This window comes from Furipterus horrens, unplaced genomic scaffold (genome assembly GCF_987537825.1).
Source record: "Furipterus horrens unplaced genomic scaffold, mFurHor1.1.pri manual_scaffold_12, whole genome shotgun sequence".
NCBI lineage: Eukaryota > Metazoa > Chordata > Mammalia > Chiroptera > Furipteridae > Furipterus > Furipterus horrens.
In genome coordinates, this window is record NW_028327182.1 from 55,524,189 (window position 1) to 55,542,636 (window position 18,448).

The following is an 18,448-nucleotide window of genomic DNA, read 5'->3' on the forward strand; positions in this document are numbered from 1 at the left end:
GTTAGTCTTCTAAATGCATTTTGTAAAGGGAAATATTCCCTACAGGCATTGGTGTCACTTAAAAGAAATTTATCTGCAACTGAAAGAAATTTGAGATATTTTTGTTTAATCAAAGTAACTGACTTATGTATTTGAGAAATTTCAATCTGCATTTATTAACTGCTTACAATGTGATACAGCATGCATTGCATTAGGCACTATGGATAGAAGACAAACAAGAAGCCCAAAATTCAGTAGACATATGATAACTACTTTCACAGAGTTTGTATAACCCCTACCAGAAGGCAGACTGAGAAGCAACAGGAAATGAGACTACTATCACAGTGTGAGAAATCACCCTAACATATATATTCATTTATTTCCACCACAGTTCTGGAAGGCAAGACTGTTACAATTTCCCTTAAAAAGAAGAAACTCAAGCAGAGAAGTCCAGCAATCTGGCCCAGGTCTCCCAACATGGATGTGAAATATGGATTGGGCTTTGAAAGATGTTAGGTTGCCTTAGAGACAAAAGCAGCAGGGGAATGTGTATGCTGTATGTGTTTGCCACTTGTGTGCTGCTGCTTGATGGGGCAGAAAGGGACACTATTCAGGCAGAGGGCAAATCCTGCTGGAGTGAAAGTACACAGTGGGTTCAGAGAAACGCAAGTAGCCCCATTTGGCCTGAGGGCAGTGTAACTAGATATAAATGTCAAACTTAGAGACAAAGAACATAAAGGTATAAATAAGCACATATACATCAGTCTCATGCAAGAGCCCCAACAGTGCTACTACATGAATTATCCAATATGGTACATTAAAAACATCTAATTTAAAGGAAATACTTTGCCTTCATGTCTTCAGACTTCTTGCAGAAATGAGTAAAGACATCACCATGAGCAAGTCAAATAAGTGTAAAATATAGACCAAGTTTTTTTTCTTAGATAAATACTTGTTGGAGCATATATGCCAGCAATACCATCAGACAGAATTATTTTCTCATTAAAGCTTGGATGGTATCCCCTTGATAATGATTATAAGGGATAGGGGGAAAGTGGCTTATGAGCTTTGGCAGCTGTTTTCTAAAGCTGGGGCAGCTTGACAAAATTTTTCTCATTCATTATTAAATGACATTTCGAGACAATCATGGGAATAGGCTCTCAGCTCAGATCACTTGTTGATTAAAGACCCTGTAAAGTCCCACCCTTTGGCCTCCACTGAGGAAGCCCCACCCAAGAGCTGGGGCTACACTGGAAGACCTGCCACTGCAGGGAAGCTTTAAGCTCTTAGCTAGAAAGTAACTTCTAAGAAATGGCTCCATCACATATTTAAAAAAACCTTCCTTGTTTGTTTTGTCAGAATATAAAAGTAAATATTAGTTCTAAAAAATGTCCACACAAAATTATAAAAGGTGCTCTGACTGGTGTGGCTCAGTAGGGCATCATTTCGCAAAGCGAAAGGTTACTGGTTTGATTCCCAGTCAGGACACATACCTGCATTGCAGGTTTGGTCCTTGGTTAGGGTGCATGTGAGGGGCAAACGATTGATGTTTCTTTCTCACATCAATGTTTCTCTCCCTCTCTTTCTCCCTCCCTTCCCCTCACTCTAAAAATAAATTAAAAATTTTTTTTTAAAGATCATGTAAAGCTATAAAGTGGAAAGTGAAAAGTCACTCATAGGCCCATCTCTCAGAGATGACCATGACTATCATTTTGGTGTACAGCCTATATGCCTATTTTTAGGCTGGTTTATCTTTCCACCTAACTATCAATTTCTTCATTTACATATAAAAATATAAAAAATGTTTTCTTTTCAAAAATGAGATCATACAGATATACTTTATCTTCCTTAACAATATAGTGTGTTTACCTTCCTAAGCAAGTACATTCAGACCTACATTATGATCATCATAATTATTGAGAATTGCATGGTAGTATAGTGAAGGAAAATTATAACCTATTCAACTAAAGGTGACAGGAGTTTTCAAATAAATAACTTTTATTCTACGAGCAAGGCTAAAAATTTCCTGGAACTCAATATGACAATAGTTACTGTGTAACACATTATCTATGACAGTATATTTCTTGCTATAAATAAGTAAAGGTTTTTAAAAAATATTAATTATGGCTCTATTTAGAATTCTGAGAAATCAGAAGAGAAAAGTAAGAAAATGGTGCAAATGAAGTAGAAAAAAGCTAACCAGCCATTCTTCAGTTCTAGGCAAACTGATAGTTACTTTGATATACAACCCCCCCACCCCCCCCAAAAAAACAACAGAAAATAAAACCTGAAAGATCCCTGTGGTACAAAATAGTGGCGAGTTCTTAGCCATTCTTTTATTATCTTTTAACACCCCCACTTCTTTCTCATTCTGGGAATTCTCCCAGAAAAATTCTAAAACCTACAGCCCTAGCAAAGAAAATCTGTTTTTATAAGTTGAGAAATGAATTCCGTATGATAGAGTGGATAAGAGCAGATTCTTGGCCAGACTGACTTCCACTATTGCTCAACCTCTCTTTACCTCATTGTTAGGGTTCAGTTGTGTTCCCAAAAAGATATGTTTAAGTCCTAGGCCTAGTACTTATGAATGTAACCTTATTTGGCAATAGGGTCTTTGTATGGGTTGGCCAAAAAGTTCATTTGTTTTACCCCTAAGATGGCTCTAGTGGCACTTAGTTGTCTTTAACTTCATTTTAAACAATTTTGTTAGATTGTATTATGACAGCCCCATGGTTGGATAGACCAGTTGAAGTTGATACCAACCAAATCAAGACATTAATTAAGAGTAATCAATGTTATACCATGCATACTCAAAATATCCAAATCAATAGTTATTGGTGAAAACAAAAAAAATGTGTCTTTTACTTTGTGGAAAAAAACACATGGATTTTTTTGGCCAACCAAATAAATATAATCAAGTGAAGATGAGGTCACTAGGGTTGGCCCTAATCCAACATGACGTGTTCTTATAAGAAGGAAATTTAGACAGACACAAAGGAAAACAGCCACATGAAGACAGAGGCAGAGTTTGGAGTTATGCTTCCACAAGCCAAGGATGCCTAGGGCTACCAGAAGCTGGAAAAGGCAAGGAAAGATCCTCCCCTAGAGATCTCAGAGGGAGTGGGCCCTACCAACACCTTGATTTGGGGCTCTAGCCTCCAGAAATATGAAAGAACAAATTTTCATTATTTTAGACCACCCAGTTTGTGGTACTTTGTCATGGCAGCCCTAGGAAACTAATACGCTCATTAATATATGTAAAGCATTTAGAACTATGCTTATAAATAGTAAGTATTATATAAGTTATCGTTGCCACGTACCCAGCCCATCACCCATTCAGTTAATAGTACCACAAGTCACTGCTCTGTGTAAGTCAGAAACCTGGGATTTATTTATCTAAAACTACCACCCATTTATCTCTCCTTCCACCTTAACACCCAATCAGGAAACCAAGACCCAGTAACTGGGCCTCTCTGACATAACTTGAATTAGTTTTATTCTTCCTATTTCTACTTGCAGTGGCTTTGCTGAGTCCCTTCCCACCTCTTGCAAAAGTTCCTCAACTGTCTCCTTCTTCCATAGGTTCATCTCTATCTCCAACCTACTCTTAACTGAGCCAGCAAAAACATCCTTTACAGAATTCAAATTAACCAGGTTACTTTTCCAATTCTAAACATTTTCTTCCTTCTCAAGGGCCTGAGGTAAGGTCCCACACCTACCCAATATACCCTATGATGTCTGAGCGGAGCAACTTAAAAGACTGCTTCCACTTTCTCCCTCCTCACCAAACAACTTCTATTTTTCAGATGTGGAAATAAATAAGACCTTGAGACTCACTTCCGAAAGTCTGCAAGTAACTTGAACATGTCGTCATTGGAGAGCTTATTGCTGTCTTGCTTGTAGAGAGCAGAGAATCTGGCATTTTTGTCAAGGTTTCCAGATGTATCCTTAAACAACGTCCTGAGATAGCAAAACGATACTTCTAAACTGAGTTTCCAAAAGACCAAAATAAATCCACAACTTAATTCTGGTTTCTATGTGAAGACTAAGTATTATTCCATTGGCTGTAGTCAACAGAAATCTCGTTAGCTAAAAACATGGAAGATATTTATGAGGATGAACATAACTAAATCAATTTACACAAAAAACATTTCCAGTAAATGGTCTGTGCTTAGGAAAATACATACACAATCAAATGCTTAAGAAGAGATCACAGAATAAAGAGGATCTGCAGACCTCCCAGGGCTGTCACCCCATCTCCAGCTGGAGGCATGGCTAGAACCTGGAATCTCAGCTCTACAATAAACATTCCTGTTCACCCTGCCAGTTCCACATGGCTAACCTCCAACCAGTATCTTTCCTTTCTGTGACTAATAAATGATTATTCAGATACGGGGCTTATTTATTTTTCAGCTTTACATATTTAAATCCTCTTTGTCTCTGGACAATGAAACAGAATAGGTTGGTTGGTTTTAAGTCTGTCTGTCTGTCGTCCCCCCCCCATATCTACATCTATATCAAAAGTTTAAAGGATATGCTCCTTACCTTGCTGCCCAAGCAAACGGCATCCTGTACTGTCCTAGTCTTTGGCATGCCTGCTTGGCGTTCTTCAGCACCTTCTGAGCAACCTTAAAGACATTAAAATAAAGCCATGAGATGCTGCATCCCACTGATAGGAGAATTATCATCTTACTGTAGTATCAGATGCAAAAGCAAATTGTGCTATAATAAATATAGCTGGATTTACACTCAGTGCAGAGTATGCTCTTTAATAAATTCTCTAGCACTGATTTTCAACAAATATAGAATGAGGACTATCTTTTCTTATCTAAAATGTTGCTTTCACAGGCAATAACCATACTATATCATAGGCTTTCACAATTTTTTAAGACTAAGGGCTACTTATTATACATCCACTAAGTTATCAATAATTACTAATACTTGGTATTCATAGCAAGCATTACTAGAGTTTAAATGAGAATACTAATGAAAATACTAAGCTCTAATATGCCTCTAATATGCACTGGCTTGTGCAGAATCCCACAATTTAGGGATAAATGTTCATTATTAGAATATTATAGGACTTGTTAGGGCAAGGCTTTCAATTGTTCTATTCTTGCTTTCTAAGTATAAATTCTGCTATTTTCACTTCCTAATGGCCATTTTTGAGTTTCTGTTGTTGACTGATTAACCTATCGTACACAATGAAGCAGATTTGCTTTTGGATTACGATGTACATGTAGCAGGTCTATTAATCAACTATACCCTTACTGCTAAACAGATGACACTTATTTTCCCAAATTTGCTTGTACTGGGATATTGCATTGTTACCAATGCAAAGCTTGATTCAGTCAGAGTGTTGTGTTGAAAGGTTATTTACATTACTTAAGTACATCAGAGACAGACCAATTTGGGGAAGTAATCTAGCGCCTGTGAACCAGTGTGTGCTCTGCAGAACTGCGGCATCAGCAACACCTGGGAACCTGTGAGGAATGCAGAGTCTCAAGCCCCACCCCAGACCTCCTGGATCAGAACTTACATCTGACCAGACCTCTGGTAACCTCTGTGCACTAGGTTTGAGAAATGCTCATGTAGAAGACTCAGAAGTAGAATAACAGAGCTGCCTTTCTCTAAGTCAAATTGAAATCAGCTGTGTGAACCTAGAGGCCAACACAACTCTCTAGGTTCCACTTTCCATACCTTAAAAATGAAGGGCTTGGTTTACACTTTTCATTACAAAACATTATGATTCTACCCAATCATGCTGTGGAAATTGCTGCCTTCATGAGTGAACTGGAAAACATATCTTGATTGAAAGAGATGTCAGGAGCTCACGTTGTCCTCCTCTTTCTTCTAAATGGGACCTGTTCATGTGGGGACTCAGGGGTACAGTCATAGGGTAAAATGGCCTACTTTCCTGCAGTGGCAATTTTGGTAGAAACTATTATCTTTAGGTTTAACAATAATGACTATGTCATGGAGTAAAATGCAATATTTGCATAAAATTTAAAGCTAAAACACAAATAAGTTTTACTCTTCACTTCAGTGAACGAGGATGGAGCTCTCAGACTTCCCAAGCTTGCAAATAGAACATAATGTATGTGAGAGTCAGAGTGGAAAAACTCATATTTGCCCTTTGGGTTTGTTTATTCCTTTACTTTCTTTAAAAAAATCTGTTTGTGGTGGACACCTACAGACTTTTCATAAAAAATTTCTCCAGAACAAAAGCTTACTCTAAAAGATGTTCTACACCATCTCAGAAAGCATGAAGACACAATTTTTACATACAGAAAAAAAAAAATCATCCATCTGTCATATCTCTGTCAAAACTTCTGATGTAAGATGGTTGAATCTTAATCTCTGCTATAATTTGCTTTTTTGGAGGTGTGAATTAATGGAACAATGTGTACATGACTGAGCTTTCCATCCCATAAGTGATGAAGAAATAGCAGAGGTCAGCAGATGCTCAGGGGACACTGAGAGTATGGAATGTAACATCTAGCCCACAATGATACGTGATTTTTTCCACTAACATGAGCTGCTACATTTCAAAGCGTGCATGTAGCAGGCAAACAGAAGTAGCAAAGTTAGTGTGTATGGGCCTTGGAAATGTGTTGCATACACAGTCAGGGGAGTAGATCTTACCTTTAGCCTTCACTGATTATTAATCCAAACATCAAAGATCTAAAAGAGCTCTCATCCATGGTTTTACAGACTTGATTTAAGGATTAAAACAGCTTCTCTCCAGAGATTAAACTTTACTCAGCTTTTATCAGCCAGAAAGGCATACTGTTTGAAGCAATGCATCTGGGTACATGTGCTTTTACTTGACTAGAGTTGTTAATAAATGACAACGATGTCCTACACGGGTCAGTGATTTGTGGAGTCCGTATAAGCCTAATCTTGTACATTATCTGTTTGATCCTAGCACTGTCTCTGAGAAGAAGGTAGGGACAGATAGCAACACTATCCTTCAACTACGGATGAAACATACAGGCCCAGAGAGGTGACATGATTCGTCTAAAGTACCCAGGCTAGTTAGGTGCTCAGCACTTATGTGTCTGACCTGTTTTTTAACCCTTTGAGTGCCAACGTCACTGTGAGTGATGCTGACAAATTTTCCCAAAAGTGCCAGCGTTGCTCCCAGCGGCTCCTTTTTCAATTGCTATAAATGTAAACAACAATGTAATAATTTGTATTTTATGTTTTGTTCTCTTTTTTTTACGTCAGATTTTATATATATACACACATATATATAATTATATATATATATTTTATAATTATACATATATATAACCTTTTCTCATATTGATCCAAATTTTGAATTATGCATGGCACTCAAAGGGTTAAGGACCACCCTGTGTCTTCATGGACACACTTGTGATGTATGGGTGGTCACAGAAAGGAAGAGAGGAAACTGAGTCAGCTCAGCAAACCTGTTAGAGCCTCTGGGGTATCCCCTCCTACTGTTGACCAGTCCTTAGTCAATGTATTGGGGCAATATTCAAATGACACTTATAAAATTTTTTAAAAAATTAAAATACTGCAAAACTGGCAGGGACTGCATTGAACAGTTTACTCTAACCAGGTAGCTCAATATGCTAGCAAGAGACAGTCAATTGTCCTTTGGCCACTCTAGCTGTGTGACACTAAGAAGGTAACTAGACCTTTGTAAACCACAGTTTTCTGAATGTGAAAGAAAGTCTTGGACTAAATGACTTCTATTTTCAATAATTCTATGGTATGTACACACTTAGACATTCCCCAGGTAATGAACAGTACTTTGAACATACATCAAACATACATCTTGTATGTTTTCCTTCCCTCTTCTTCTACCTAAGGTCATACTACCTCTGCTCCCATAACCCTGCCCCATCTGACAGAACACAAGCAGACCTGAACCACCAATCCTACTGGCCATACCATCTGAGCAAGATCATCTCCTAGTCTCAGTCTCAAATTTAAGTGTAAAGGGATCCAAGTAATTCTAGAACTTGAGAGACATCAATAAGTGAAATGAGTTCTATCTGAATATAGTATACAAACTTTGTAATGACAGGAAGTTTACTATTAAGCTGATAACTCCTCTACAAATTATTGCATGGTATCAGGATAGTCCAGCTAAATGAAGCATTATATTTACACAAAGGATTACTTTTCACTGAAAATTGGACACATAAGGTTAAATATAAGAATAAGTCTATACACAGTAGTCTACATCTTTTGAAATATAAATATGGTTTAATTTTGATTTCTTTAAGCATTTCTACTTCAACAGAGAGCCATTTTTTCCAATTGCTATTTATCATCACAAAGCATAAAAGTCATCCTACCTTAGAAGAGTCTGAACTTTTCATGTACGGCTCAGCGCCATGTGTGATGCTCCCTTGAAGGACTTTCTCAATTCTAGCCACAAGAAATATATCTGGATGAGGACATGTGACTGAAAATATTCCCTGGGGACAAATGATTTTCTTTAGCAAGTAGAATTCACAGCCACATTAAAAAAATCCCATGAAAATTAGTTTCTAGAGCAGCAAAGAGTGGTGAAGCTGTTTAGCTATTAAGAAGCACCCAATGCCGCCCTGACCAGTGTGGCTCAGTTGGTTGGGCATTATCCGGCAAAGCAAAAGGCTGCCTGTTTGATTCCTGGTCAGGGCACCTGCCTGGTTACAGAGCTGGATGCATATGAGAGGCAACAGATTGATGTTTCTCTGTCTCATTAATGTTTCTCTCCTTCTTTTTCCCTCCCTTCCCATCTCTCTAAAAATAAACAAAATCTTTTAAAAAATTCATATTAACAAAAAAAGCATCCAGTGCCAAACCAATGAACTGCTCAGTAGTTCATCATCTGCTTAAATAAGCTATTTGGTAGGGAAGGCAACTAGCAGAGTTTAGAAAAAAGAAATGAGAAATCTAAAACCACTTCTTCTCTCAGCTTGCTTTTACTGTCTAATGAGATAATCTATCAATATAATCAATAGTCTCATCCCAATTATGCATTACAAACTTTCTATGTATATACATAGCATGTGCAGGATAAGTCTTAGTAGCATGACTACTGGGCTCACACCCCCCTACCTGCTTTGGATACTGCATGGTAGCCTCATGAAGGATGTCCTGAAGGGCAGGTGAGCTCTGCCCGCTGCCATTCATCAGAGCTGGGGACATGGTAGACAGCATCTGCCTCACTGAGAAATGGTTCAGGTCCACGTGGAAATCAGCAGAAATCTTTCTGTTGTACTTTATGTCAAACAGGGATAGAGTAACAAAGAAAGGTTCTACCTAAACAAGACAAAACAATCCAGACCATCACTATGGCTCAGACTCTTGGGGAAAAGAAGAATGCTTCTATCAAAGAAGAAATTATTGGACTTATTTACGATTATTGCTATAAATTACTTGGCTCAGTGGATTGAGCGTCGGCCTGCGAGCTAAGTGTCGCTGGTTCGATCTTCCAGTCAGGGCACATCAGAGAAGGAAAACTCTGACTCCAAAAAACCTCTGCTGCCTTGCGGCATACCTCTTCAGGGGAAAGGCTAAGGGAGTAAACCCCGACAGAAAATCCGGAGCCGGAGTCCCTAAGGCGGTTTGACGTTGTAGTCAACACCGGCAACTCCTGCGGCGCACCTGAAGCCAAGCTGTATTGACTCTGTCTTTCCCTTGGACCCTTCAGCTGCGAAGAGGGGGGGGGGGTCTGCTGCATGGGCAACAGCAGACCCTCCATATCACCCTGCCCAGGCTCTGTAGCTTCAGCTTCACTGGAGAGGACACTCCAGCATCATCGCAAGATGTCGATTCAACACGGGAGGAGACAGATACCGTGTCACTCCCGAGTCGGACTGCACAGCCATTCTCGGCGGTGCAGATAGACTCTTAAGAAGCTACACCATCGTCTCCCGAGACGGACGGCTGCCGACGATCCGACTACGAAAGAGAAATAGCCTTGATCCTTATCCTTTGTCACAGACATCCTGTCCCTACAGGCTACACAACCCCCCACATCCTGATCTAAACATTGTACCTTCTTGATACCAGGATTAGAATTTCATGTCCAGACTGTGTTGCAATGGGCATATCTGAAACTTCTATTTAAAAAAAAAATCTTTAAAAACAATTACATTTGTAGTAGGTCCTTCTTCATTTTCAGCAACACAGCATTGCAAATTGAAAGATAAATCATTGCACTTGACAAGAATTCTTTTTCCAAACTTCTCTTCAAACGGCTTCAGTTCTGGCTCAGCTGATGAGAAGTCAAGCTTCTTTAAAAAAACAAACAAAAAAAGGTAACATATAAATACATTATGTTCACATTTTAAAAAATTCCATAATCAATGTACAGTATCCTAAGGAAACTGCCATATGGAAAAGCTATATAACATTCATTACTCACAATAGTGTTAATATTTTATAAATGTACATAGTTTATAATAATGGTTAAAAGTGATGGCGTATCTATGTAATAAATTATCATACAGAACTTAAAAATTATGGTTATGAGCAACTCAGTGCCCATGAACAGATGAATGACTAAAATAAATATGATATATACATACAATGGAATCTTATTCAGCCACAAAAAATAAAATTCTGGCACATGCTACAACATGGATGGATCTTAAAAACAGTATGGTATGTGGAGTAAGCCAGACCCAGACGGACAAATATTATATGATTTCACATATATGAGGTTCCTGAAATAGGCAAATTCACAAAGACAGATAGTAGAATTGAGACTTCTAAGGGTGAGGGGAAAGAGGAAGGGGGAAGCTATTGTTTAATGGATAAAAAATTTCTGTTTGGAATGATGAAAAGTTCTAGAAATAAATAGTGGTAATAGTTGCACAGCATTGTAAATGTTCTTAACCACTAAATTGCACACTTAAAAGGGGTTAAAATGGTAAATTTAATGCTATACTTTATCACAAGTAAAAATTATCAAAAAGCAAAAAAAATATGGTTATGAATTCTATGAAGAAACATAAAAAAATTTATTGTATCATTAAAGGTAAGTGGGGAAAAGAAGTTCTATTAAGAAAACCCACAAATGAAGAGGGAAAAATACAGAAGGAAATACTGCAGAACTGTTGTCGCCTCAGAGCTACCCTATTTGTGGGCAGCCTTGGAGGTCCTTGCCATGCCATGTCTTGAATTTTGTTGGGACATAAATGTGGACCTCATGCACTGCAAGGTTTGTACTTGGGACTGAGCTTGGGCTAGTCAGAAAATAGTACTGTCTACTGGGCATCTGCAGTGATGCTTGTTATTTTCTGACTATTATTTTATGGGTAAATTATATTTTCTCTGTGGACTGGACAATGTCTGTGGATAAATCTTTCTCAATTTTCAACAATCTATTGAATATTAAATATTCACAATGTTTGTGCTATGGTGATAACATTATAGGTTGTTTTTGTTTTTCCTGTTCCCCTTAAATTTTCTATCTTGCTGCTATATTGTGTGTCAGTCAAAAATAAACAAATAAATAAGTACATTATCTGTCAAAGGTTTTCTTCCCCAAACTTAGTTTTAAATTTTAAACATTAAAATAGTTCCTACCTGGGCATCTGGGTCCAAGTTAAAGAGCTTAACTCTGCTTTCATTTTTCAGTTTGATTTCTGCTTCTCGGGTACTCTGATAACAAGATAAACAAAAAATACAAATTATATTTTTAAATGACCCCTTTTTGTACAGGGGTGTCCAAGTGTGTTTGAAAGCTGCCCCATCTTGAAGAACCAGGCTGCCAGATGACTCTGACCTCAGCTGTAAGTCAGCTGCATGTCAACAAATAAGGACAGACTGTCAAGTATGGCACACCGTGAGATTGCCTCGGGAGGAAAAAGAGGTTAATAATACCTGATTCCTGGCTTATGAAGCTGATAATCAATTGGAGAGTCAAAAACAAAGCAAAAGAGTATAATTAAGCATTACGACCAAGAAAGCTTCATAATTTAATAGGACAGGGACCAGACTTGAAAGAAAGGGTGGAACTGAGATAGCAAAAAGGAGGACAACAAACATTTTAGGCTGAATGAGGAGGATGCATAGCATGGATAGATAGATACCGAGTGTAAAAATTAACCCAGATGGTAGAAAAATTAGGGTTCACTTAAGACTGAGGGTACAATTCACGGAAGAGAAAGGGGTATGCTTTGAATGGCAGAATAGGGAAAACCATGGCAGATACTGAAGGGCAGTCATGGGCATCTGTGGCAGGGAGGGGGCATTGCTGTTTCATTAAATAAATATTTATTGAGCACCTATTATGTGTGAGACACTAGGGACAAAAACATGAGTGAAATGAACTTCCTGCCCTCAAGGAACATTAGTTGGGAAGACAAAATATAAACAGGCAATAAGAATGGCAAAAGAAAGCATAAGATACAGTAAGCATTAACCTGGACCAGGAGGGGCGGTCAGGGAAAAGCTCCCAGAGGAAGGCCTATCTTGAAGTACCAGAACATTTGGCCAAAAAATGAGAGAAGGACATTCTAGGAGGAGGTACTGCAGGTACAAAGGCAAAAGTCTCAGCTAAGCAATTACCAAATCATTTACTATGACTGAATGTTTGGGCATAAGGGAAAAAGTAAATCAAATGTGTCTGGTATTTGTATGTTAAGGACTGGGAGCTTCATTCAAAATGCAACAAAACAAAACAAAACAAAAACCCTGCAGTATTTTAAGCAAGGGAATAAAATAACAAGTTCTGCATTTTAGAAAAATCACTCGGTTAGGGATAAGGAAATGGATTAAAAGGAGAAAGACTAGGAGACCCACATGGCCTCTCCTGGGTTATCAAAACTGCCTCTCCATTTCACAACAAGGCCCATAAAAAATTCCACATTCCTAGCTTGAGTAGCCTGCTGGCTGGGCAATTCATTAACTGAGATAGATAATTCAGGAGGAAGAGCAAGTCTGTGGAGAAGGTGATACATTAGAGTTTGGAGATGACTGTGGGATTTCCAACTGGAAACATCCAGTAGACAGCTGAAGAAACAGAACTTGAGCAAAAGGTAGGATAAAGGCTTGGAGAACAGAAGCTGTTGAGGGTAAGAGACATGGGGACTGGAGAAGTGGGATTTAGGAACAGAAAGAAGAAGCTTCTAAGATATTCACAAGAGAGAAGTCATCTCCAATTACAATATTTCTCACCTCTGGTGACTCTGATCTATCATATATCCTGTCCTTCATGTTACTCTCAATCTCAATGGTTAAATTTATAGAGTCAAAATAGAATGTCCTCTCTCACATAATCCTTTCTGCAAAGACCGCAAGTCACATCTGTCACAGTTCAGCATGTGATGGGTCAGTGACAGCCACAATGGAGAGGGTACTTTGTTCTCTCTGCTGGTGGCTAAGGACTATAATTACATTCTAATCACGGCTAATGAGAAATTGAGCATTGTCTTAACTTTCTCAGGCATGCAGCTGTTTTAACAGATTCTTAGAAATGACCCAAATTATATCAAAACTTTACTTAACCAACTGTCTATAAGTCTAGCAAAATGAAATGACCACCAGCATACTAAGAAACTAGATTCTAGTTGTAGTTCAGTCATTTACTAGTGGTATGAACTTGAGGAAGCCACTCTGCCTCCCTGGACTCCATTTTCATTTCTGAGTAAAAAGAGTAAACAAGATGATGGCTCAAGTCTCTCACCACAGTAGTTTATCGTGATGCTATTATCTATGAGAGCTTTCAGGCTCCTGGAGGTTAAGGAAGCTTCCTATAAATAATCTGTTCATGCTTACAAAGGAAAACATGTCTCTGGCTGAGGCAGGCTCCTATCACCTTTCCAAATTTTTCACATCAAAAGAGCCAGAACAGCCCTGGCCCTGACCAGTGTGGCTCAATTGTTTGGAGCATCATCCAGTAACTGAAGGATTGTGGGTTTGATTCCCAGTCAGGGCACATGTCTAGGTTGCAGTCTGATCCCTGGTCCAGTTAAGAATGACCCCTAGTCTGAGCATGTACAGGAGGCAAGCAATTATTGTTTCTCTCTCTCTCCCTTCCTCCCTCTCTCTCTAAAAGCAATGGAAAAAAAAATCTTTGGGTGAGGACAAAAAAACAAATTACAAAAAAAGAGCCAGAACATGTTTATGTAGAATCTACTTAATTGAAATAAAATAATTTGTTTTACTTTGTACAGAGTCATGATGTTTCCTAACAAAAACATCAATATGAGGTGCTATGAGCTACCACCAACAGTAATGCATTCTACTCCTGAACTTCTGTTGAGTCCTTTAAGAAAGGTGAATACTGTGATCTCAGACACTGAAGCAGAGCAATGGGTTCTTAATGTAGATGCAATTGCTAGTGCCTTTCTGAAAGATGCTTGTTGTTTCAAGCTGGCTGTGATAGGGGATGAGAATTGAATAAGCAAGAATGACTTCTATGAGCTCCATACAGATAGAGGACAAACAGGGATGCAGACACATTAAGAGAAAAAAAAAATCAACACCTAGCAAAAATAGACTCAAAACATCCTGATGTTGCCACTAATATCCAAGATATAATATAGTCTTCCCTGGAGAAACCATTTAAAGGAAAAGACAGGACAACTTTAGACATAAAAATAACCAAAATACTTGCAATACACTTTACATGCATTGACAGCTCTGCTATAAGATAGATAAAAAGCAAACTCAGCTTCTTAAAGTTCCTCCCATCTCTCCAAAAACCTGGGATGCATTAAACACAGGGTATGACAAACAAATAGTGTTTGAACAAATTACCAAGTAAACCCAGACTGTAAGAAAATGAGGCTCTGGACCAGCCTTGCCTTGCCCAAGAGCAAGGGAAGAATAAATATCTGAAAGCATCATAATGATAAAAATCAATATTTATTGATAATAGCTGACATCTCTATGTTGGGTATCATCCTAAATGCACATTTAAATTTTGTACGAACTTAAGAGGCAGAGACTATTATTTATAAGAGAAGATACTGAGGCTTGAGTGGTAAATACTTTGCCTAGGAACTCACAACAGCTGTCTGTCTTCAGAGTCCAGATTCTTATTAGACAATAAACAGGCCAGTCAGAGAGAAAGAAACCCAAATGGCAAATAAATATATAAAGATATGAAAGATATTACTACTAAGCAGTGAAATATAAATTGAAGCAGTGAAATACCATTTTTCACTTCTCTGGTAAGGATGCAGAAAAATGGGAGGGTGAATTATTACAACCTACTGGGAAAGCAACCTGTCACTATTTGAAGTATTAAAAAAACAATAACCTCAGACTTAGAAATCCCACTTTGGGGAATTTCTCCTGTTAAAATAAAAGCACATGTATTTAAGCTTATAAATATCTTATAATGTTTATTGCGTACTGTTTGTAGAGGCTAAAAACTGATAGTAACCTAAATGTTCATAAATAGGGAGATGGTGAAATAAAGTCTGCAATATCCATATCTGGAATATTATGTAGCTAAGAAAATGGGTAAACTAATTCAGGGACAGTTATGAAATACATATTTTAACTGATAGAACAAGTTGCAGAGGTGAAAGCTGAGTCCACTTGCTCTTGCCCCCAACTTAGATTTTCAGCTGACCTTACAACAATTAACCCCAATAATCAATCTTGGCTGATAAGGAGTTTAGAAGACACTTCATTCAATCCAGTAAGAAGATGTTACAAGTTGAAGGAAAGTACCCTGTGCGTGTTGCCTGCAGCAGCAGAGAGACAGGACAGAAATAGCAGCTTTGGAGCTCCCTCCCTTCTCAGAGCAGGGGACCCTGACTGGGAGAGACTTGGGAGGATATATGGAGTCTGGGGGATGCAGGCTACATACACACACACACCGTCAGGCTAAAGCCAGCTATGACCATGAGAGACATTTTGCTTTTTGGGTAGGGGGCATGTGCAGAGAACCAGACAGCAACTCAGTACTGTGGTATGGGTATCACATATAGAGTTTAAATTTTTAAAGAGGAGCTTAAAAGTAGTTGTGAAAAGACCCTGCATGCAGCTGCTCTTCTAGTGAAGTGACCAGATTGAAAGCGCAGTTTGTTCCCACTCAGTACAGCTGGGCAGGGAGTTCAGAGAGTTGCACAAGCGGTTTGCTGGGCCCCACCCAGTTCAGCTACCAGGCCGGAGGCTGCTCAGAACAGACAGTGTCTCCAGCAAAGGCAGTGGTCTGGGAGTTAAGACAGGCAAGAGCTGAGCTCCTCAGATTATATGCAGCCAGACAGACCCCCTACCCCCACCCCAGCTAAAAACATCTAGGAAGGGAAAGGCCTGCCTATCCCTCTCCTGCAGAACAGTCCTTCTGTGCTCAGGAGCCCCCCTGCGGGGCGCATATCCTCAGGGGAAAGAAAGAGAGACACCAATGTGGGGACCTTCTGAACTCTTCGCAGCTTCAACAAGACATACCAGTTCCTCAGGCCCTATTCCACTGAAACCAGTTGGGCACAGTGAAGAAATTGGCACAGCAAGGGGAATTCAGGGCCCTGCCCACTCTCAGCTTTTATACAGAGCTAAAATTAGCACCAGGCAGGAAAGAGCTGACTCCTTTACACAGATTGGTCCCTCACATGAAATAGACTCATCAGAAACTATACATTTGACAATAACCTGGAACAGACCAAGACATGTGGTACAGGGCCAGGGGAACACACCCACCATCTTCCCTGAAGTCTGAACAGTGCCTCCAAGGGAAGAAATAGGAGTGCCATCTTCCTGATAGAACCGGAAGCCCTCTCAGAAATAGGTGGGTCAGTGGTGAGGCTAAGACTAAAGCAGGACTGCCTATACAGGCAGGTGAAGGTAGTACCCGCGGTGCTTTTGGACTTGGATGATACAACCCTGGGCCTTGTGCTGATGAAAACCAGCAGGGCAGATCAGCAAGAACCATCTTAGATGCAGCCAAGCCTGAAGGAGATAGCCACAGACTGACTGGATTGCTTGGATTCACAAGGAGGCTGCCTAGAGCTAGTTGGGGGCCTAGAGGGGACGGTGTCTGACAAGCCAGAGTCAGACCCAGAAGAGGCCTACAGGTAAGCACTGGATTCCGCTGAGACAAATTCCACCTCCTTCTTTTCACTGCTTGCATGTTTTTTTTCTTTCACATAGCTTTTAAACATTTTTCAAAAACTTTTCCTTCAATTTTGTTCCTATTCACTATCTTTTTTAAATTTCAAATCTCATATTCTACTCTTCTATTTTCTTACTCCATTTTGCCTTCTGCCTTCCCCTTCTCATGTTATTTTCATTCTAAAATTCAGTTTTTTCCTTCACCTCATTCCTGTTCCTTCCTTATTATTTCTCCTCCCTCTATCCTCTCAAAATCATTTCTTTCCTTTAGTCATTTCATGTTCTTTTTCTCTTTCTTATAATGATCGTATTCTTTCTTTCTTTATTAATTTTGCCCATTTGTCATGATATTGCTGTTGTAGTTAATTTTGTTCCTATTTGTTCAATACAGTTTTACATATATCAAATCTCATATTTTACTCCGTTCTGTCTTCTTCTTTCCCTTTCTTACTTTCAGTTTAAATATTATTTTTCCCTTTCTTTATCTTGTTTCTATTCCTTACTCTTGTTGTATCTACTCACTCTATTCCTTCAAAATCATTTTTCTTTTCTTTGGTTATCTCATATTCTTTCTTTTCTAATAATATTCTTATTCTATTTCCAGTTTTGTTGATCTTTCTTCGTTTGTCATTAATATTGCTGTGGCTGTTGTTTTCCTCAATTTTGTTCCTATTTTTTGACCACTTTTTCCTTTATATTTTATTTTTAATATTATTTCAAGTATCATATTTTACACTTTCCTTTTCTTGCCTTTCTTCTTTACATATTAGATTTTATTTTTCCCCTTTCTTTGCCTGTTTCTATTCCCTAGTCTTATTATTTCTCCTCCATCTACCCTCTCAAATTCATTTTTCTTTCCTTTAGTCATCTCATATGCTTTTTTTACCTTTCTTGTAATATTCTTATTCACTTTCCAACTTTATGAATCTCTGCATCCAACACAGAAGCACCTAAATATATAAGGAAAAAGAGGATGACTTTAAGAAAGGGACTGACAGCAATACAGTCGTTCTTGGGGATTTTACACCCCACTGTCAACAATAGATAGATCTTCCAAACAAAGAATCAAGGATATTGTGGCAGTGAATGACACTGTAGATCAAATGGACTTAATTGATATTTACAAAACATTTCACCCCAAAGAAGCAAAATACACATTTTCAACACACATGGATCATATTCTCAGATAGACCACATAGCAGGACACAAAACAAGCCTTAACAAATTCAAGAATATTGATTTCATATAAGCATCCTCTCGGTTTACAATGGCTTGAAACTAGACACCAATCTCAAGGAAAAAACTCAAAAACATTAAAATACATGGAGTCTGAATAACATGTTATTAATAAATGGGTTAACAAAGAGAGCAAGGAAGAAATCAAAAAGTACCTGAATACAAAGGAAAATGAACACACACAACCCCAAAC

At 38.6% G+C, this 18,448-nt stretch overlaps 1 protein-coding gene across 17 annotated transcripts in view; it reads right to left on the reverse strand.

The window, feature by feature from the left end:
* DOCK9 (dedicator of cytokinesis 9) overlaps positions 1-18,448 on the reverse strand; it is a 360,039-nt gene that overhangs the window by 126,665 nt on the left and 214,926 nt on the right. For all 17 annotated transcript variants that reach the window (XM_090258025.1, XM_090258022.1, XM_090258018.1 and 14 more), the window contains exons 10-15: positions 11,539-11,613; positions 10,101-10,241; positions 9,061-9,264; positions 8,313-8,435; positions 4,525-4,607; positions 3,817-3,939 (exon numbers count right to left, since the gene is read on the reverse strand). In XM_090258025.1, the coding sequence (XP_090114151.1) occupies positions 3,817-3,939; positions 4,525-4,607; positions 8,313-8,435; positions 9,061-9,264; positions 10,101-10,241; positions 11,539-11,613 (749 nt within the window). The remainder of the gene's footprint in view (positions 1-3,816; positions 3,940-4,524; positions 4,608-8,312; positions 8,436-9,060; positions 9,265-10,100; positions 10,242-11,538; positions 11,614-18,448) is intronic.